Source organism: Amia ocellicauda, chromosome 13, assembly GCF_036373705.1.
Source record: "Amia ocellicauda isolate fAmiCal2 chromosome 13, fAmiCal2.hap1, whole genome shotgun sequence".
Lineage (NCBI taxonomy): Eukaryota > Metazoa > Chordata > Actinopteri > Amiiformes > Amiidae > Amia > Amia ocellicauda.
The window spans coordinates 27,855,542-27,877,534 of NC_089862.1; the positions used below are offsets into that span (position 1 = coordinate 27,855,542).

At 35.9% G+C, this 21,993-nt stretch overlaps 1 protein-coding gene across 1 annotated transcript in view; it reads left to right on the forward strand.

The window, feature by feature from the left end:
* The window catches only part of LOC136766688 (phospholipid-transporting ATPase ABCA1), a 287,811-nt gene that overhangs the window by 169,264 nt on the left and 96,554 nt on the right, over positions 1–21,993 (forward strand). The window contains exons 30-32 of the mRNA XM_066720398.1: positions 6,063–6,190; positions 11,601–11,699; positions 12,536–12,722. Coding sequence (XP_066576495.1) covers positions 6,063–6,190; positions 11,601–11,699; positions 12,536–12,722 — 414 coding nt within the window. The remainder of the gene's footprint in view (positions 1–6,062; positions 6,191–11,600; positions 11,700–12,535; positions 12,723–21,993) is intronic.

A 21,993-nucleotide genomic window follows, 5' to 3' on the forward strand; every position in this document is an offset into this window, starting at 1 on the left:
CCATTCAAGGAAATATATATATATATATATATATATATATATATATATATATATATATATATATATATATATATACATATTCATATACATTTGAATATTTATGCAGAGCTGATACATCATTTATTGTATTTAAATCTGACAAGACCTCAGGTCTTTCACCCCTCTTTCAAAGTCACTTAGATCCTTTCCTCTTGCCATCTTGATCCAAAATCGAGATCAGCTAGGCCTGCTCAGCATTTTTATACATGCCCCAGAGCATGATAGGATGTTAACTGCTTAATTGTATCATGCAGTACATCTGTTTGGAGGCATCTGCATTCGTTATGTTCCTCCACTCGTTTATTCAGGTTTTTCCTTTAATTTGTCACTTGTCTGTATACATATACGTGTATGTAAAAAAAAATATATATATATATATATATATATATATATAAACGTGGGCGAACACTGGATATATAGTCCCATTCCCCTAATATCGCATCCAACTGAAATAGAATTAATTTCAGCAAGTGAAAAAATAACAAAGATATGTAGATCATTAGAAATTAATTTACAAAACTTGATGTTGATAAACTCCTGAAGAATTATAACAGAACATATGAGTATGTGGATGTGTAATAACAAAGCTTTTTCAAATTCTTCCTTTCTTAGTTGTATTCGAATACATTTCATTATGACAACCTGATTGTGACCTTCAACATGGTGTGTATGGGTGTTTATATATACACACATCCATATATATATATATATATATATATATATATATATATATATATATATATATATATATATATATATAGATACATATATGTGTATATGTGTGTGTGTGTGTATTTATATATGTATAATATATATATATATATATATATATATATATAAATATATATATATATACATATATATATATATATATACATATATTGTCATCATAAAATTAAGCATTGCAAACATTCTTCATGCTGCAGAAGTATGATGAATGAATACAATATCTTTCAACTTTTCATGTTGTTTTTCTTTGAGATAATTGGCTTGCATTGAATCCAATAAATGAATTAATAAGTAAATACGCTATCTGAAAATAGCTTATTTGAATTTGTATATCACAAGGTTTTCTTTTTACCTTTCAATTTCAATTGTTGAGAAGGATAGAAATATGAAGCTGCTATTAATCATGTTGAAGAAACCCTATCTGCAAAGAGTGCAAGTGATTAAAAATATAGTATGTTGCTTTTTGGCCCTTGCCTTGACCTTTTCATCAGCTGATAAAAAAACTCTACACAGCACATAGCAACAGAACTGAAGCATTACCACTTGCAGAGAGACAATACAACAAAGAAATTAATTACAGAAGTGTAGGATGACATTGCCAGTGTCTAATACAATCAAAAACCTTGCACATTCACTGCAGCCAAAACTAATTTCACCCAAGAATATTAATTTATCTTGTTCAGCCTTGTGTTTGACTGATGCAGCCATTCTCCTTTCTCTGGGGGATGGTTGTAAGCAGTTGTTTAAAACCTTCCTGTTTGCTTCAGGTTTTTTGCATATAATTTATGAGTACAAAATCTAATTCCCTCTTAGACAACAGGTTCCACAGGTACAAGGTATATGTGAATGTGAGTGGCTATGTATTTTCAGACCAGTGAGTTGTGAAACAGTTATGCATTATAGCTTGTTCTATTTTGGTTAACAAGAAGAACCCCAAACTTTGCCTAATCAAATTATGTCAATAGCACACTGAGAAAATGTAACTTGTCTTCAGAGGCAGGTTCTGAAAATGTTAATACAAAGTATTCAAATAATGTTTACAGTGTACCTATGTCTCTCTTCAATTTGTAATTGCAGTTGCACTAACCTAAGGAATATGTTTGTGCTTCTACCACTATCAAGTGTTTATTGAGGGGTAACACTGTCAAAGCATAAACTAGAACATGACAACAAAGTATGTTTTAGGTAATAGGATTCCAACCACCCAAATGTCTGCTAATTATTGTAATTTGAAATCCTGATCTTTGTACAGCAAATTTGCAATTAACAGAAGGCATTCTTGATGTTTTTGTATCCCCAGCCTAAAATAAACACATAGATTAATTAATTGAATTTATTCAGCAAATATGTGTACCAAATAGCAAAATATTATGCACAGAACCCTTGTGTCTCCCATCCATACTTCTTAGAATTCAGTCTTAGTAGGTATTGTCTTGCTGGGGTAGTTAGTCAGTAGCAAATAAAGTAAACATATTTAGCAATAAGTAACACACCACAATAAATGATAGTAAGATGTGAGATATCAGAGACAAGATGATACACGCCTAAATTCTTGAATATAATTTGTTTGACACTTTTTATGAAAATGCACAAACTCACCTGAATCTGTTACATTGATTTGTTTTTTAACTATTTGTATTATACCAAACAAACTACCATTAATCTTTTTCTTAATACCTGAAAGGTAAATGGCATTTCTCCTCAGTGGGCTAAGGGGTAAGAACATAAGAACATAAGAAAGTTTACAGACGAGAGGAGGCCATTCGACCCATCGTGCTCGTTTGTGATCCAAGGATCCTGTCCAGTCTATTTTTAAATGTTCCCACATCTTCAGCTTCAACCAGATCGCTGGGGCGTTTGTTCCAGATTGTGACGACTCTCTGTGTGAAGAAGTGTCTCCTGTTTTCCGTCTTGAATGCCTTGAAGCCCAATTTCCATTTGTGTCCCTGTTGATCTGGAAAAGCTCCTTTGGTTTGATGTGGTAGATGCCCTTCATGATTTTGAAGACTTGAATCAAGTCCCTACGTGGTCTCCTCTGTTCCAGTGTGAGAAGGTTCAGTTCCCTCAGTCTCTCAGTAGGACATTCCCTTCAGACCTGGAATAAGTCTGGTTGCTCTCCTCTGAACTGCCTCTAGAGCAGCGATATCTTTCTTGAAGTGTGGAGCCCAGAACTGTACACAGTATCCAGATGAGCTCTAACTAGTGCATTGTACAGTCTGAACATCACTGCCCTTGTTCTCAATTCTACACTTTTGACAATATACCCTAACATTCTGTTTGCCTTTTTTATTGCTTCCCCACACTGTTTGGATGGAGAAAGTGAGGAGTCCACATAGACTCCTAGGTCTTTCTCATGCGTTACTTAATCTAGTTCTATTCCTCCCGTAGTGTAATTATAGTGGACATTTTTCTTACCTGCATGTAACACCTTGCACTTTTCCACATTGAATTTAATCTGCCAGGTGTCGGCCCACAACTGAAAGTCCCTTTGAATAACCTGTGCTGCCGAGATTGTATCTGTTGAGCCACCTATTGTAGTATCATCTGCAAGTTTGACAAGTTTGCTAACTATCCCAGAGTCCAGATTATTAATATAGATTAGAAAAAGCACAGGCCCTAGTACTGATCCCTGTGGAACTCCACTAACAACCTCACTCCAGTTAGAAGCGACTCCTCTAATCGACACCCTCTGTTTCCTATACAACAACCAGTTCATAATCCATCTAATTACATCACCCTGAATGCCTACAGCTTCCAATTTGAGGATCAGTCTTTGGTGTGGAACCTTATCAAAAGCTTGTTGAAAATCTAACTATATCATATCATATGCTTTCACATGATCTACAGCATGTTAAAAAAATTATAAATTAGTAAGACATGATCTGCCTCGTCTAAACCCATGTTGACTATCTCCAACAATATGGTTTTCATGAAGATGCTCCTCTATTTTCTGCCTAATATTTTTTTCCAACATTTTACAAGTGATGCAGGTGAGACTGATTGGTCTGTAATTTCCTGGCTCAGTTTTGTCCTCTTTCTTGTGGATTGGTTTGACATTTGCTGTCTTCCAGTCAGTTGGCACATCCCCTGTTCTAAGTGTCATTTGGAATATTTGAGTTAGTGGCCTATAAATCATTTCCCTCATGTCTTTAAGTACTGTTGGAAATATACCACCTGGCCCAGGTGATTTGTTTGTTTTTAATTCTGCTAGTCCCTTTAGTACCTCCTCCTCATTTATCCTGATCTCTCTTAGGGTTTGACAGGACTGATTGTTAACCTGTGGCATGTCATCTGTTTTTTCTTCTGTAAAAACCTCTGTGAAATACTCATTAAGAACATTTGACACATCTTGTTCGTTTTCCAAGATACTTCCATTTTTGCCCTTTATCTGTTTCACTTCCTCCTTTATTGACCTCTTGCTGTTGTAATATTGAAAAAAGCTCTTTGCATTAGTTTTAGAGCTATGTTTCTTTTCATTTCTTTTCCCTCTTTGCTTTCCTGATCCCTTTCTTAAGATCGCTTTGCAGTTATTATTTGCAACATATTATTTGTATTGTGTTTCGTCTCTATCCCTTTTGTATGAGCTATACAAAATTTTCTTTGCATACTTCTATTAAACAATTTTGGCCAATGTTTTTTGGTCCTCAGTTTGCTAAGTTTTGGTACAAATTTCTCTTGAACCTCAAGTTGTATATTTTTAAAATATAACCATCCATTTTCAACTGAATCTGTATCCAGTCTAACTCTTCTAAGTGCCACCTCATAACTTCAAGGTTTGCTTTTCTAAAATTGTACCATTGTTTTAGACTTGGTCCTTGATTTTTTTTAAGTATGCCTCAAAGCTAACCATATTGTGATCACAGTTTGCCATTGGTTCTCTAACTAGTGTCTCTCTGACTCTGTCTTGGTCATTTGAAAATATCAAATCAATGCATGCGCTCTCTCTGGTTGGTTCCCTGACAAATTGAGTTAGAAAGCAGTCATTTACTATCTCAACCATTTCTATTTCATCTGGTAGAGGTTCAAGACCTCTAACAGATGAAAAGACCTTGAGATATTGTAGCTAATTACTGGCTCCCTGATGTCTCTCCTCATGTCTTCAGCATTGTTTAATCTTTATTATTTTACTCCCCATTTCACTCTCCACTGGACCTTTAATCCTCTGTGTAATTCAAAGTTTTTATTTCCATTATTTCTTTATATTAACACAGGCATTGTAGCTTTAACTACTAGTAGTATAAAAAATAGTCAGTGTCAGTACCAGAGCAGTTAAAACATGTTCCCTGGCATTTACCTGCATTCAACTGTATTCAGTTGCAGTAAAAAATTTAAAATAAATTAAAAAAAACACACCAGCAGAGCAGATGATTGTTATTATCATAAGAAATATGTGTGACTGGAAATCAGTTGATGCTCTTTAAAATAAAAAGATTAATTAAAACAAAAAAAATTAAAAGTGATACAGATTTGTTTCTCCTCGGAGGTACAGTAAATAATGTGCAAGTTTGGTGTATATCAAAACATTTACCACTAGTAGTATGCCAAATTAACACCTTTTACAAACGCATCAGCAGGTGAAACCAACAGTTGTTATAATTGAATTATTTGTTTTCATTATTATTCATTATTTTATGACAATAATGAGGTTTCCGTGTGAGTTTTATTTTTACTCATGGGATTCTTCAAAACTAAAATAAAAAATGAAAATGTCCCATTAGTGAATCAATAGGTTCAATTAAGTTTATTCTACCATGGAATATGGAAAGGCAGGGTTGATAAGCAAATTGTGCCACATGTAGAATTCTTGTTTTTTCAGTCAATATAAATTCTATGTAAAAGAACTTTTATAGGAGAGGATCACTGCAGGAAATGCATGTTGGTCTAGTGGCATCTCCTTTGAGTGAAACTGTTTTTATAGCATAGTGTTTAACTGAAGCAGTAATTTGTAATTTTCTCTTGGCTGATTTTTAAATTCCAACCCATGTACTGATGATGATATAGGATTATAAGTATCTGTGCCAGACACCTTCCATATGTGCTCCCAAGACTGTGTATATTGGAAACCATATATAGTTTGGCTTTGTTTCAGGATGTACAATTGTGTTTCTTTACAAAAGTGTTCCTTAACCTTTTCATGTGAAATGTGGGTTGCACAGTTTGTTTGCACATAATGTGTATGTGGAATGTAAATCATTACCTTTTACTGAAGCACCACAAAAACAAATATGTGATTGAACACTTCATACAAACAGACATCCAATGTTCTTTTTTTTTAACCTCTCTCTTTTTTCCAGGTGGTGCTGCCTGCTGTGTTCGTCTGCTTGTCTTTAATTTTCTCATTGATTGTGCCCCCCTTTGTGGAATACCCACGTCTTGAACTGCAACCGTGGATTTATGGAGCTCAACAGAAGACATTTTTCAGGTAGAGGCCGAGACCAGAACATGGCCATCAGTAGAACTCTAGGGCACAAACCCCTGTAGGATTCTAAATAGACAAATATGGCATACTAATTATGCAACAACCTTTTAAAATATGTCTATGAAAATATATAAATCAAGCAAATTCCATTAATCATAGACTTAACCAGAATTAATTCAGTATCTGCTCAAAAAAAAAAACTAAATACCTAGGCACATCATCATATTAGCCAATTTAAGTCAGCAGTTATTTTGTAATGCATAGATACATTGACTGTTGACTAAGGAATGCACAGCTATTTTGAATCAGACTGGCAGATGTAGTCCACTGTTTTTTTATATTTTATTTATTTAAACAAAAAGGTTATTAATCAATACTTTATTGTGTGTCTCTTGTAATGGATTTAGCTCTTCACTTGCAATGCAGTCTATTTAAAACCCTTAATTTCTGCAATTACATGAATGAAAAGGCACATACTTATCTTTTTGAGTAATCAGACCCTTTTTTTTTTTACTGTACACACTTTTCTGTTTAATGTTTCAAAGAAAACAGGACGTCTACATGTTTCTGAGGTGATCTAACTCAAACTGTCAGTGAGTTGAAATGCAGCTTACTGCCACGTTGTATTATACAAGAAAGTTTCAATGGTCGCTTTTATGTCAGGGATGAAAAAATTATTTAAAAAAAGAATATAAAAAATCAGGGTGTCTCAGATACTTTCAATGCAAAACAATACTTCAGCATGTTTTTACTTTGTTTTCAATCCCTGGTGCCTAAACTCTTGATCATTATTGCAGTGGTATCCATCCATACCATCCATATTTTTTAACACCATAAATAAGTTAAGCTATTCTATAAATAATGAAAAAGGCATATACATTGATCAATGACTAGTATCTTACAGGCTACATACAAACTGACTGAGCAAAGTAGCTAGATTAGATGGATCAGTGTGTAATACAGCCACACAGTAGCATTAACAAGCGAAGTAGGCATGGAAACTTTCTACTGAATAAAAGTTTTAACTGCAAAGATAAAATAAAATATTGTGTATTTTGATGTGTACACATACACTACCAAAAATAATTAAGGAGTTGCATCTGGAATTATTCCATCTCTTTTAATTCAGAAAGTGTATCGAGATGGTTTTAAACATACATATGTATTTCCTTTAACATATACTTTTATCTTGCATAACACCTAATTATCATTTACACATCTTTATGTTTTGTCTCACTTCAGGAAAACGAGGCTTAAACACTTCTAAAACTGTGCAGAGTGTAGAGCATTCTCAATCATGAGAAAAATATAAAAGTTTCAGTCATGTTGTAAGTTACACAATAGTGCATTACTTTCTGTTGAGAATTCATCACAGTTTCACTAGCTTTTTAATACATATATAGTATTGGACACCAATATGGGAAACAATGCATTTCTAAAAGCCTTTACGCTGCTTAAATATTAAACAAAACTGGAGTGAACTAGTTTAATGGTGTAAGGAGTAATAGCAGCTGGTAATACTGTCTGAAATTTGTTTTGCATACATATACATCACTGTCAAATTGCTGCTCTTTAGATAATTAAAATGGATCCCATTAAGGAGATTTCCATTAGTTGAACCAGACCTTTAAATTCTGCTAGATCTTTTGTGCAAAATCTGTCTTTTTTAAATAAAAAATTATAGATCTGTTATATGTATTTTTTAAATTTTCTTCACAGCAGCTGATAATATACTGTTGTAGCACCAGCAAAACTGATGGTGACATTAAGCCTTACCGATAGTTACATAGCCATCAGCCACTTAGAGTGTAGAAAAGATAGCTCTCTGTAATCACATGGGAAATTATAGCTTGACCTTCGTGAAAGAGGTTCTAAATTAATGTCATGAAAGAAAAATCATTCCCCACACCCTGCAATGACCAGTGCAGGAATTGATCTGTGCCTCTGATTAAATACAGTGTCATCACAGAATGTAATTAATTTACAGTGTTTTGTTCAAGGGGGAAAGCAGCAATGTTGTATGGATGGTAATCACCCACACTGGACAATGATAAGATGGTGACACTCAGATTATGAAATAAATAATAGTGGTTAAAGCATGAAACTTGTCCACTGAACTAATCCATACAGTTTTTCTACCTATATTTAGCAGTCTGCTGTAACTGTACCCCAGTTTTCGATAAGGTCATATTTATCATTGCTATGTGACCAAGACTGGGAAACTTATTAAACATTGGCTACAATATACTACAGTACTGTGAACAAGTATTTGCCTCCAGTCTGATTTTCTGCATTTTTTTCACATTATTCACAATGAATTTGATCAGATCGTTTTGAGGGTTGTAGTAGTATATAAAGGGAATCAAAGTGTGGTGCTTCTTTGATTTGTTTGGTGTGCAAAGGTAATCAAACCTGCAATCTTCAGGTGTGAAAGAGGTATTGCACCCCCTAGTTAACACAACACAATTAAAGGGATAATAAGGGTCAGCTGTTTGAATACTTTGGTTAACAGTAAAACCTGATTTGGGCCAGCCCTGTCAAATATACAGCTGACTATTGTCAGCACACTGACATGCCACATCATGCCACAATCAAAAGAAATTCCTGAAGACCTCTGGCAAAAATGTGTTGATGCCTATCAGTCTGGTATGGGTTACATTTCTAAGGCTCTCCATCCAACCACAGTCAGAGCCGTATTGAGAAAGTTTGGTACAGTAGTGAATCTTCCCAGGAGTGGTCGTCCTGCCAAGATCTCTCTAAGAGCAAGATATAAAATCATCCAGGAAGTCACAAAGAACCCTAGAACAACATCCATGGATTTGCAGACCTTTATCGCCTCGGCTAAGTTCAGTGTTCATGACTCCACCATGTGAAAGACAATGGGCAAAAATGGGATTCAGGGCAGAGTAGACAGAAAAGGCAGAAAACACTGCTCACTAAGAAGAACATGAATGCTCATCTCACATTTGCCAAAAAGCACCTGGATGATCCTCAAGTGTTCTGGAACAATGTTCTATGGACAGATGAGTCAAAAATTGAACTTTTTAGCCTCGTTAAGTCTATTGAAAACCAAATACTGCATTCCACGGTAAGAACCTCATACCAACGGTGGTGATAGTGTCATGGTTTAGGGATACTTTGCTTTACTATAGGAGAATGTCAGGCCATCTGTCCGTGAGCTGAAGCTGAAGCTCAGACAGGTCATGCAGCAAGATAATGATCGCAAACACACGCAAGTCTACATCAGAATGGTTGAAGAACGAGAAATTTACATTTTTGGAATGCATCTAGTCAAAGGGCAGACATACCAATTGAGAATTTGTGGGAGGACCTGGTATGAACAGTTCATACTCGGAAACCTATAAATTAGTTGAAGTAGTTCTGCATGGAGGAGTGAGCCCCAATTCCTCCACTGTGCTGCAAGAGACTAATCAATACCTACAGGAACTGTTTGGTTGCAATTATTGCTGCTAAAGGTAGCGTACCAAGTTATTGAGTTTAAGGAGGCAATTTATTTTTCACACAGGGGTATTGAGTTTTGCATAACTTTCTTTAAAAAATCAATTAAATAAGTATCAGTATTTAGTGTTATTTGTTCACTCAGTGTCCCTTTTATTTAATATTAGGTTTTGATTGAAGATCTAATAACATTCTGTGTCAAAAATATGCAAAAATGCTGAAAATCACATAACAGGCAAAAATAAATTAATGGTAATGTATGTATTTTAAGTGATGTTGATGTTTAACTTTTAAGGCAATGATTTTACTGAAAGAGAAAAACAAACGAGAAAAGTGAATTGTCCGATCACCAATTCATGCAAGTTCACATGATCCTGGATTTAATTGTGGACTCCTAGGTATTAAAGACCTAATTTCTACAGTAGTAGTAAAAGTAGTAAATATTAAATGCAAACAAAACTCAGTGTTTTTTGTGATTGACATGCAATAGGTTCCAGATCAGGCAATAGATCAACAGGATGGTGAGGTGAAATGATCTATTGTAGAACTGTGACACTGCATGGTTAATGAGCAATTAATTAGTCTGTGTAACTACAATATGCCTGCACTCATGGATGTTGTACCTTAACACAGACATTAGTGGCCTTGACAAATAAAAAGCAAAGGGAACCGTGCAGATAAATAAATGGTGTTAAATTAAATGGTATTGATATATGGAAAAGGTACCCCAAAAAGTAAATTAACAATAAAATGATTGCAAACATTACTATTAGTATTATGAAGAACAGGAAGAATAAGTCAATAGCTATTTATAGAGAAGATCCATTACACTATACGGTGAAGAGTTGATGCAGTTAAGTGAAGATACAGAGTTAAGGTGACTTATAAGTTACACTACCAATATAGAGAAATGCAGCTTCATAAGTAATGCATGTTTTAAAACACATACTTACATGTATATACAAATATCTAGAGAGAATTATAGTTGAACATTTTCACACCAGCATCATTTGAAAACATTTTGTTATCCTCCATTCAGTGTAATACATATCAATCATTCATATAAATTTAAATTATATTTCTTGTGATTAAAACATGATAACATCAATATGGAAAATGCATTACTACCAGCAGATATCTTCATGTTAGTATTCCGTAATCGAGGACTTTGTCAAATTCTTCTTTCCTTTGAAGATGGTTTTGGCCTGATTCCATTTGACCTGTACTTGGCTTGGTTTTAAAGCCAAAAAGCTGACTCAAGAACAGCTCTCTCAAAGGTGAACAGTTTTAACAGGGACAATTGTTATAGGAACCTGGAGACAGGGACTTATCTACTTCGACTATCTATCACAAAACTGATGTTGTTTTCATTTTGAACTTTGCGATTGCTTTGAGCCATAGGAGGAAGGTTATAGAAAGGATGCGGCAAACCCTGATTGAAGACATGAGGAAAAATGGATGGTAGCCTGTGGTGACTAGCAAGGTCCATGTTGATAAATATCACAGGGTGACAGGGAGAAAAATAAGTTTCACCAATAACAATTATGTATGAACCCCTCCAAAACAATGTCTGTTTGGAAATAGAAAAACTGTTATAAAAAACATGACATTTTTAACTGACCAATTAATTTATTTGGGTACGCAATAAAAACACTTAAAGGCATGTTTGAGCTGCCAACTACCATGTCTTTGCTGGTCCTTACACACACACACACGCATGCACACATATATATGTTTGAGTTTCATTTCATCATGTTTTAAACTTACATGATCAAGTGAATAATAATTTTCTGAGCATATCCTGAAATTGTACAAGCTAGTTCTTAGTAGTGTCTGTTTCTTCAAAGATAGTCTGTAATTAAAAGATTAGGTGGTAGCATTGGATTATGTTGATAATTAGAGCTTGTAAACAAATAGTGATTAATATTTAATAAGACACTCTATCTTATTACAGCAATGATGCTCCAGATAACATGGAAGTGTCACGTGCAGTGGACTCGCTGGTAAACAAGCCAGGATTTGGAACACGCTGCATGGGAAACAACCCGATACCGTAAGTAGCAAGCTGATTATATCACACCCTGCTTTATTAAACAGCATGCAGCTGCAGCACTGCTACAACATACCCTGTACACTACTTGTTCGATATGACCCATTTTATGAATTTGTATTACCAACATTTAGTTATTTTTTGTATATATTATTTTAATGTAGGGAATACAGACAACACAGAAAACTAAGCACACCAGATATCTTAGATCAATGTCATCTTCCTCCTGCAGTGTCAAGCTTCATTTGGCACAGTGTGCTTCATTGGTCTTTTTTAAACAGATCATCAGTTTCTTAAAAGTCACTTGCAGTGATAAAGAGTCTTGTCTTTACAATAACTGAAATTCCAAATGACAAAATGTTTACCAAAAACAATAACTTGTATCCACTGATTTAGAATCCCAATGTTTCATATGGACATCAGTCTGACCTTTAGTAAGTCTAGGCTAAACTGTAATATATCACATGCATATTCAAGTATTGGAGCCAAATTGCAACTGAGAAATATAGCAATCAAAGATGGATAGATAGACAGATGTTTTACTACTTACTATCAGACATTTAATAAGGTGGTTTGATTTCCAAAGCTTAGGATACACATCCTAACCCTAAGCTTTCTTTCTCCCTTAAATCCTGTTCTTAAATGATTAATGTTTAAAATGAAACACACAGCATTTCTTCTTTTATACATTTTAGGAAAGTAACTATTTTCTATGATCCCAATGGTATTACAGGAGCACTGTAGCACTTTATTAAAAATAATTGCATACATACCTACATGCATTGACACATTACTAAACAAACACATACACAAATTAATAAAACTCTATATTTTTCAAGGAATCTTCCCTGTGCCTATGGATCAGACTGGTACACTCCTAAAGTGGACCCTGCAACCTCTGAAATTCTTGCCAACGGGAACTGGACTATGGCCAATCCTTCTCCTCCGTGTCAGTGTAGTACTCCACAGAAATACTTCTCACTGCCTTACTGTCCTCTGGGGGCTGGAGGGTGGCCACCACCAGAGGTAAGACTTGAGACTGCATCATTCCTCACTGTTCAAAACAAACAAAATAAACTTTAATCAGGTGGAATTATAACTTCTATCTCCTGTAATAGCTAAAGGTGCACCGAGACACTTTTTGTTCAGGTGCAAAAGCTTAGATTTTTGTAAGGGATTAAAGCCTTGCTCTGAGATTAAACCGATGAGGTCATTAATTAACACATTGTCCATCAAGAAAGGTGAATTGTCAAAAGTCATGTGACATTACTTCCTTTCTCCTTGAATAACCACATACAAGCACATGGCAACAAAGTAAACAAAACAGATAGGAGTTTAGTTATTGTAATTTCTAGCAATAAACAGTTGTAGCCAAACAAAGAATAAAGTAAAGGCGCTATCTGAATGTGGAGAAGTAAAAGCAAAGGGATGCCCACTTTCATAGCAGAAAGATGCAAAATAAACATAATAAACTCTAGTAACTAGTAACCAAAGTAATAAACAGAAAACACTGTGCTGCTGCTGTCTGTATTGTTTGTTTTGTTCCTTTTTGAAAGGTATAGCCACTCTCAGAGAATGGTTGGGTTCTTTCTAATGTGATTGAAGTACCAATATATTGTGCAGAAGCAGACGTCTGATATTCTCTCTGAATATGGAAAGTCATTTATAGATATCTCAAAATACAATTCAAGATATCTTAAATTGAATTGCAGATATCTCAAATTGAATTAGAGATATCTTGAATAGGATAGGAAGTCAATTTAAGATATCTTGAATGTAATTTGAGATATCTCAAATTCAATTGTTCAAGGTTTTGTATGAACTTCCTGTCTATTTTAAGATATCTGAAATAGTACAGGAAGTCAATTTGAGATCTCAAATTGAATTTGAAATATCTCAAATTCAATCTTTAATTTGAGGGTAGTTACATCCAAATTGGCTTAACAGTGTAGGAATTACACCCATTTTTATATGTGGTCCCCCAATTTTAGGGGCTCTAAAGTATTTGGACAAACTAACATAATCATGAACTAAATTGTGAATTTCAATACTTGGTTGCAAATCCTTTGTAGTCAATGACTGCCTGAAGTCTGGAACCCATAGACATCACAGATGCTGGGTTTCTTCCCTGGTGATGCTCTGCCAGGCCTGCACTGCAGCTGTCTTTAGTTCCTGCTTGTTCTTCCTGCGTTTTCAAAATCTTCGCGGGGAGGACCCCCCAGACCCCCTGCCCTGAATTCCTCAGTCCTCTTTGCCCTCATTTTGCAACATTAATTTTGTGCAGTGCACAATGGGGCAAAGGGGAATAGTAAAGACTTGAATCTAATAAGACACAAAATGCTTGTTTCTATTTTGTTCATCTATATGCCTACAATAATCTTTAACACATTAAAACAATTAAAAGTGGTCTGAAAGCATTTTAATACTTATATTTACATGTATTTAAACATTTAGTTGTTGTACTTTGTCAAATAAATGTACTAAATATAAGCAACAGGGAATATTACTAATTCACAGAATTTTGTGTGTGTTGGAAAGGAGCATTTGTAGGTGTAATTTTTACCCCCCCCCCTCTGGAGGCTGGACCTATAGGCTATACCTTGACCAAGAAATTTGGAAACTGACAAAACATAATTGACTACCCCTGGCATAGAATATCCAAAATGTTAGCCAGCAGAGGACACTCAGCATTCATAGACTAGGGCTGCACTGGACAATGGCTGTCATATTGATCGCATGAGTATTTGTATCAATTAAGCAAATAGAAAAAGTAATCTCTAAATTGTCAGTAACAGTAATCAGATAATTGTAAAGTTATTGTAAAAGATAAGTTACTCATATTTTAATCTGATTACAGTACAGTCATTACCTTAAAGCTGGTACTTATCCACCTTCTCCGTCATCTTTGTGTGGAGGTCACCTTCAGCCTAAAACAGAAAGTGTATTGAAACATTTGTGGTCAAGTCTGGCTGATTTGTCATGATTAAATTTGTAAGCCAGGATAAAAATAAAAAAGCACTCCTGTACAGCACAGCCGAGGTTCACAACAGAATGGCATACACTTGCATTTAGGTTGGGGAATTGAGGCAGTGTCTGTGTATTTTAACATTATTGATGTACTGAATATCCTAGAGCAAACACCACAGTGCAACAAGCTTCTTGATGACTTTGATCGGCAGGGAAGCCTGGCCTTTCTCCTTGTGTGCGTGTCAAGCTGTGGGAGGATATGTTTCACTGTAGTTCATACTCTGCTGCACTTTATCCCTTAAACCTAAAGTCTGACAGTTTTATTTGGAGAACAGGTAGATCATCTGAAATAAACACATGCAAATTATTATAGTGTGCTTAAAACTATCCGCCATGGTTGTTTTTTTCAACATTTTTCCTAGTGCTCTCAGCCAGTGTTTGTATCTCATTTGGGTGTCTATAATTATTTAATAATTTGAATGTATGCTGGAGAAAGTTAGACCTCTTTACATGTCCACAAGTTTTTTTATTTTCAAACTGTTTTATTTCCTAAACAGTTTAGAAATCTCCAGTTATTCCTGCTGCAACTCTATGCAATAGCTGATTTATTATTAGAAATTGTTGCCATACAAGCTGCAAGAAAAAGACAAAGAACTAACCAGGCTACATTGTATAAAGGATCTCTAATCTGAGTTTCATTTCTGAGCTTGCCAGATGCTACCCAAGCAATTTCATATTTGTTGAAGTCATGGTGAAACGTTTGCACACCCTGTTACATTTAACAAGAATCATAGAAGACAGAATTAAATGGTCCAATATTAAAAAGACAAAAAACGCCCTCGGCATGATACACAATCAGCAGTAGCATCTCAGCTTTTCTCATCCAATTCCAGTTTATTTTTTCTCTTTCTTCCTACTTGTTCATCATTTCCCTTCTTAAATACTAAAACTAAAACTATGGACACTTAGAAGAATTTTGATATGTATTATATACCTGTATATATACACATTTCTCAACTGAAAGAAAGGAGGGGGTGTGAAAACATTTGACCATGGTAATAAACCAACCAACCAATAAATAAATAGAAGTAGAGAGGCAGACAACTTGATTAATTCTGAAAGTGTTTTCCCTCCTCTGTGTTTGGAACAAGTGCTCACAGAAAGCACAGAGCATGTCCTACAAGCTGACTTCTTGTCGGGAGTGAATGTCTTGTTAACAAAGGCAACCGAACAATTCCAAATGTGAGGTACGGGGGGAGAAGAAAGAGTTAGTGGACAGAATGCAAGAGCTGCAGTTTCAGGAGTGGGGCTGACAGCTGCTGAGCTGAGATAGCAATTAGAAGCAAAAAGCTGAACACCTACCTTAAACTACCATCCAAAACACTTTATGGAATGTTGGATTATACAAATCAACATATTATTATGAAGGTTGTGTTTTGTGATTTTGTTTGATGTATTTATATATTTAAATAATTTAAAGGCGATTCTATGAAATGGTGGCTGTCCTTGCTTTTCGGTGATCTAATAAATAACAGGATCCATAATGATTTTCAAGCAGTAGTGCGAGGAGAACCATATTTTAAGGCAAATTCATTACAATTCTGTTCTCTTCTATATCAAATGTGTTTAACATTGTATTATTGAAAAGAAATGCAGTAAACCTTAGTTTAAAATAACTTGGAGTCATTAGCGTGCTGACTGGGAATGCAAAACACAGCATGTATTAGGCAAGGATGTGAAAAAGTAATACCAGTTTAAGTGCATATCCCATACAACACATCTAAAAGTTATTTCTCTACTATAAGCACTAAAGTCAGATATGGCTGAACTTGTATTTTCTAACTTCAACTTACTACAATCAGAAACACCTCAGTTACAAATGCAACTATGAAAGACACAATCATAAAATGACATGTTAATGTTTATCCTGTACATTATATCATAGGTTATGCGTATCCTGTGTAACGTGCAACGTTTTTGAGGCAACTAATGTTAAAATACTGAATGAAGACAGTAAAAGGCTCCAATATCTGTGTACAGGGGGAAGTTATAATAGTGATGTGGACTTATTTTTGTTTGTTCAAAATCAACACAAATATTTGATAAAATGTTATACATGATGTTCCTACTTTCTTGAGCAGCAGCTGTTTAATGTTCTAAAGATACATGAATATTTAGGGTATACATTTGTTTAATATCCTTTGTGTCAATATGTAGACTACTATGTCCTATCGACTATATATGAAACTGTTTCTTGACAACTCCTTATGAATTTATAATTGTTAGAGATATTTAGGTCAGGGGTTCCCAACCCTGGTCCTGCAGAAACCCCTACCTTGCTGGTTTTTGTTCCAACCAAACTCTCAATTACTTAATTGAACCCTTAATTTAACTAATAATTGTATTACATTTGACTTTTTAAATTGTATGACTGATACAAATGTAATACGTTGATAATTAAAAACCCTACTGTTTAATTTCATTAAAAGGAAATTATTAAATTAATTTAAGGGTTCAATTAAGTAACTAAAAGCTCGATTTAAAAAAAAAAAAAAAAAAAAATGGTAGGGGATCCTCCAGGAGCAGGGTTGGGAACCCCTGATTTAGGTCATGATGATATACTTTGTTTAGTACATTTTGGCTTTTGATTGATTGTGCTAATACATATTGTATCTTCACAACCATTCACTTAAATCTGGGCCTGCTTTGCTTGTGATTCCATAAAATGTAAATTTAGATCTACTTTAAAACAGTACTGACACCTGATTGGTTGAAGTAATACAGACTTTAGTGGTACATTGAAATCTTGTCTACGTCTATATATTCATGGAAATAACATCACCCTTTGTTTTGTACTTCTTTGAGGACAAATAAATAAGTCCTTGGGCTTCTCTAGAGAAACAGAAGGCAGTAAATAATTACCTGCATATCAGAAAACTGTGGCAAGAGTCTCAAGCTGCAAAACTGAACTCGCTGAACTACATATGCATTGATTAATGGAGAGGCCTCATACTATATATACAGTGAGGGAAAAAAGTATTTGATCCCCTGCTGATTTTGTACGTTTGCCCACTGACAAAGAAATGATCAGTCTATAATTTTAATGGTAGGTGTATTTTAACAGTGAGAGACAGAATAACAGCAAAAAAATCCAGAAAAACGCATTTCAAAAAAGTTATAAATTGATTTGCATGTTAATGAGGGAAATAAGTATTTGATCTCCTATCAATCAGCAAGATTTCTGGCTCCCAGGTGTCTTTTATACAGGTAACAAGCTGAGATTAGGAGCACTCTCTTAAAGGGAGTGCTCCTAATCTCAGCTCGTTACCTGTATAAAAGACACCTGTCCACAGAAGCAATCAATCAATCAGATTCCAAACTCTCCACCATTGCCAAGACCAAAGATGTCCAAGGATGTCAGGGACAAGATTGTAGACCTACACAAGGCTGGAATGGGCTACAAGACCATCGCCAAGCAGCTTGGTGAGAAGGTGACAACAGTTGTTGCGATTAATCGCAAATGGAAGAAACACAAAATAACTGTCAGTCTCCCTCGGTCTGGGGCTCCATGCAAGATCTCACCTCGTGGAGTTTCAATGATCATGAGAACGGTGAGGATTCAGCCCAGAACTACACGGGAGGATCTTGTTAATGATCTCAAGGCAGCTGGGACCATAGTCACCAAGAAAACAATTGATAACACACTACACCGTGAAGGACTGAAATCCTGCAGCGCCCGCAAGGTCCCCCTGCTCAAGAAAGCACATGTACAGGCCCGTCTGAAGTTTGCCAACATCTGAATGATTCAGAGGAGAACTGGGTGAAAGTGTTGTGGTCAGATGAGACCAAAATCTAGCTCTTTGGCATCAACTCAACTTGCCGTGTTTGGAGGAGGAGGAATGACCCCAAGAACACCATCCCCGCCGTCAAACATGGAGGTGGAAACATTATGCTTTGGGGGTGTTTTTCTGCTAAGGGGACAGGACAACTGCACCGCATCAAAGGGACGATGGACGGGGCCATGTACCGTCAAATCTTGGGTGAGAACCTCCTTCTCTCAGCCAGGGCATTGAAAATGGGTCGTGGATGGGTATTCCAGCATGACAATGACCCAAAACACACAGCCAAGGCAACAAAGGAGTGGCTCAAGAAGAAGCACATTAAGGTCCTGGAGTGGCCTAGCCAGTCTCCAGACCTTAATCCCATAGAAAATCTGTGGAGGGAGCTGAAGGTTCGAGTTGCCAAACGTCAGCCTCGAAACCTTAATGACTTGGAGAGGATCTGCAAAGAGGAGTGGGACAAAATCCCTCCTGAGATGTGTGCAAACCTGGTGGCCAACTACAAAAACGTCTGACCTCTGTGATTGCCAACAAGGGTTTTGCCACCAAGTCGAAGGGGTCAAATACTTATTTCCCTCATTAACATGCAAAATCAGTGTATAACTTTTTTGAAATGCATTTTTCTGGATTTTTTTGTTGTTGTTCTGTCTCTCACTGCTAAAATACACCTACCATTAAAATTATAGACTGATCATTTCTTTGTCAGTGGGCAAACGTACAAAATCAGCAGGGGATCAAATACTTTTTCCCCCCACTGTATCTATGGATATACATCCATTGATCCATCAGCCTTTATCAATCCAGTGCAGGATGAGGCCTCCCCATAGTGGATCACTGGCCACAACTCACCACGCCAGCCAAAGGGGTTAGCAAGTACCACACACACACCTGCAAGACAGTTTAGAGAACCAATATCAACCCAGCAGAATAGTGTGATGTTATAAGAAACCGGAGCACCGGAGAACATGCAACATAACTCGCTATGTATATATGTATATATCGGTTAAAAAAAGAAGGGACTACTTTTTGTTTGCATGACATCTAATTTTGTAACATCAATAACATATCTGTTATAGTGACATATTTCTAAACACACAATGTTTGAATGTATTCAAACACCAGAAATCAAAATGAATTTAGTGAATATCATATATTACATGTATTTCATATAATACCATGCACTTATATATTGGTCACACTTTACAGTAATGGGCACTGATTCTTAATTAATTGACGAATACCTTTTGCACTGATTTCTGCTGTTTATCACGTGTATAACAAATGGATTAGGGATAGGGTGACATGCAAGATTTGGGGTTAGGACAAATAAATATGATACAAATTGGAACTCTATGGAAGGGCAAGAGGTATTCATATTTTATCCTTGTGGGATTTATACATTAATTCATGAATTATGAATTGGACCCCATTATTGTAACATGTTACACCTATACACTCACCTAAAGGATTATTAGGAACACCTGTTCAATTTCTCATTAATGCAATTATCTAACCAACCAATCACATGGCAGTTGCTTCAATGCATTTAGGGGTGTGGTCCTGGTCAAGACAATCTCCTGAACTCCAAACTGAATGTCTGAATGGGAAAGAAAGGTGATTTAAGCAATTTTGAGCGGGCCGGTCTGAGTATTTCACAATCTGCTCAGTTACTGGGATTTTCACGCACAACCATTTCTAGGGTTTACAAAGAATGGTGTGAAAAGGGAAAAACATCCAGTATGCGGCAGTCCTGTGGGCGAAAATGCCTTGTTGATGCTAGAGGTCAGAGGAGAATGGGCTGACTGATTCAAGCTGATAGAAGAGCAACTTTGACTGAAATAACCAGTCGTTACAACCGAGGTATGCAGCAAAGCATTTGTGAAGCCACAACACATACAACCTTGAGGCGGATGGGCTACAACAGCAGAAGACCCCACCGGGTACCACTCATCTCCACTACAAATAGGAAAAAGAGGCTACAATTTGCACAAGCTCACCAAAATTGGACAGTTGAAGACTGGAAAAATGTTGCCTGGTCTGATGAGTCTCGATTTCTGTTGAGACATTCAGATGGTAGAGTCAGAATTTGGCGTAAACAGAATGAGAACATGGATCCATCATGCCTTGTTACCACTGTGCAGGCTGGTGGTGGTGGTGTAATGGTGTGGGGGATGTTTTCTTGGCACACTTTAGGCCCCTTAGTGCCAATTGGGCATCGTTTAAATGCCACGGCCTACCTGAGCATTGTTTCTGACCATGTCCATCGCTTTATGACCACCATGTACCCATCCTCTGATGGCTACTTCCAACAGGATAATGCACCATGTCACAAAGGTCGAATCATTTCAAATTGGTTTCTTGAACATGACAATGAGTTCACTGTACTAAACTGGCCCCCACAGTCACCAGATCTCAACCCAATAGAGCATCTTTGGGATGTGGTGGAACGGGAGCTTCGTGCCCTGGATGTGCATCCCACAAATCTCCATCAACTGCAAGATGCTATCCTATCAATATGGGCCAACATTTCTAAAGAATGCTTTCAGCACCTTGTTGAATCAATGCCACGTAGAATTAAGGCAGTTCTGAAGGCGAAAGGGGGTCAAACACAGTATTAGTATGGTGTTCCTAATAATCCTTTAGGGGAGTGTATATCATCTATATAAATATAATGTTTTGCATTAATGCATTTGTATTGCATTTAATGGATTTTGACTCATGTATAGATTGTTCTCTACTACATAATCTAGAAAAAGAGAGCTAATACTCTATACTACTTCAGAAATCCACATCAATCTAAACAATTTCACATGAGTATAAAACAAATCTAGAATCAACACAATTTGTTATATCAAATATCAATAGTGTCTCTAGTCAAGTCTAAGAGATCAGTGTACTAAGTATCAAGTGTTTAGTAATTTAAAGATCAATTAAAGTAGAAATTAGGACTATCTAAACAACTCTATATTTCTCAACACTATAAGTGAAACTGATGACACCAACAGTGTATTTTATATTGTTTCCTTTTATCTAAAACCTGGGTAAAATCACCTTCCTTAGTCACTATTAAGCAATGAAAATTGCTTCACCGTGACTTTTGCATCTGAAGCCAAAATCCTGTTGCTTCTGCCGGTACAGTACAAATATATGAATAATTTTCTGTGAAACATTTGAAACACTATACAAATCAACAAAGATAAGATCAGTGAGAAAAAACAACTACCAGATGATAAACAAAAGCCTAGTCAAATATGTAATTTTGTAGCCTAAAGCATTACATGAGAGTTAAGTGAGAGAGAGATATCTCTGAAGTATTTTCAGTCATTATCATTCTTCAGGTAAAACCAAATATACAAGAACAAGCCAGAGGGTATCTCATCAACGTTACTGGGGTTGTTTTCCTTGGGATACACTCATCTAATCTACACTTTTTTTAATAACACTTCTGTTGATTTATCTTGAAGCTTTTATGTTATCAGAACTTTAGGGCA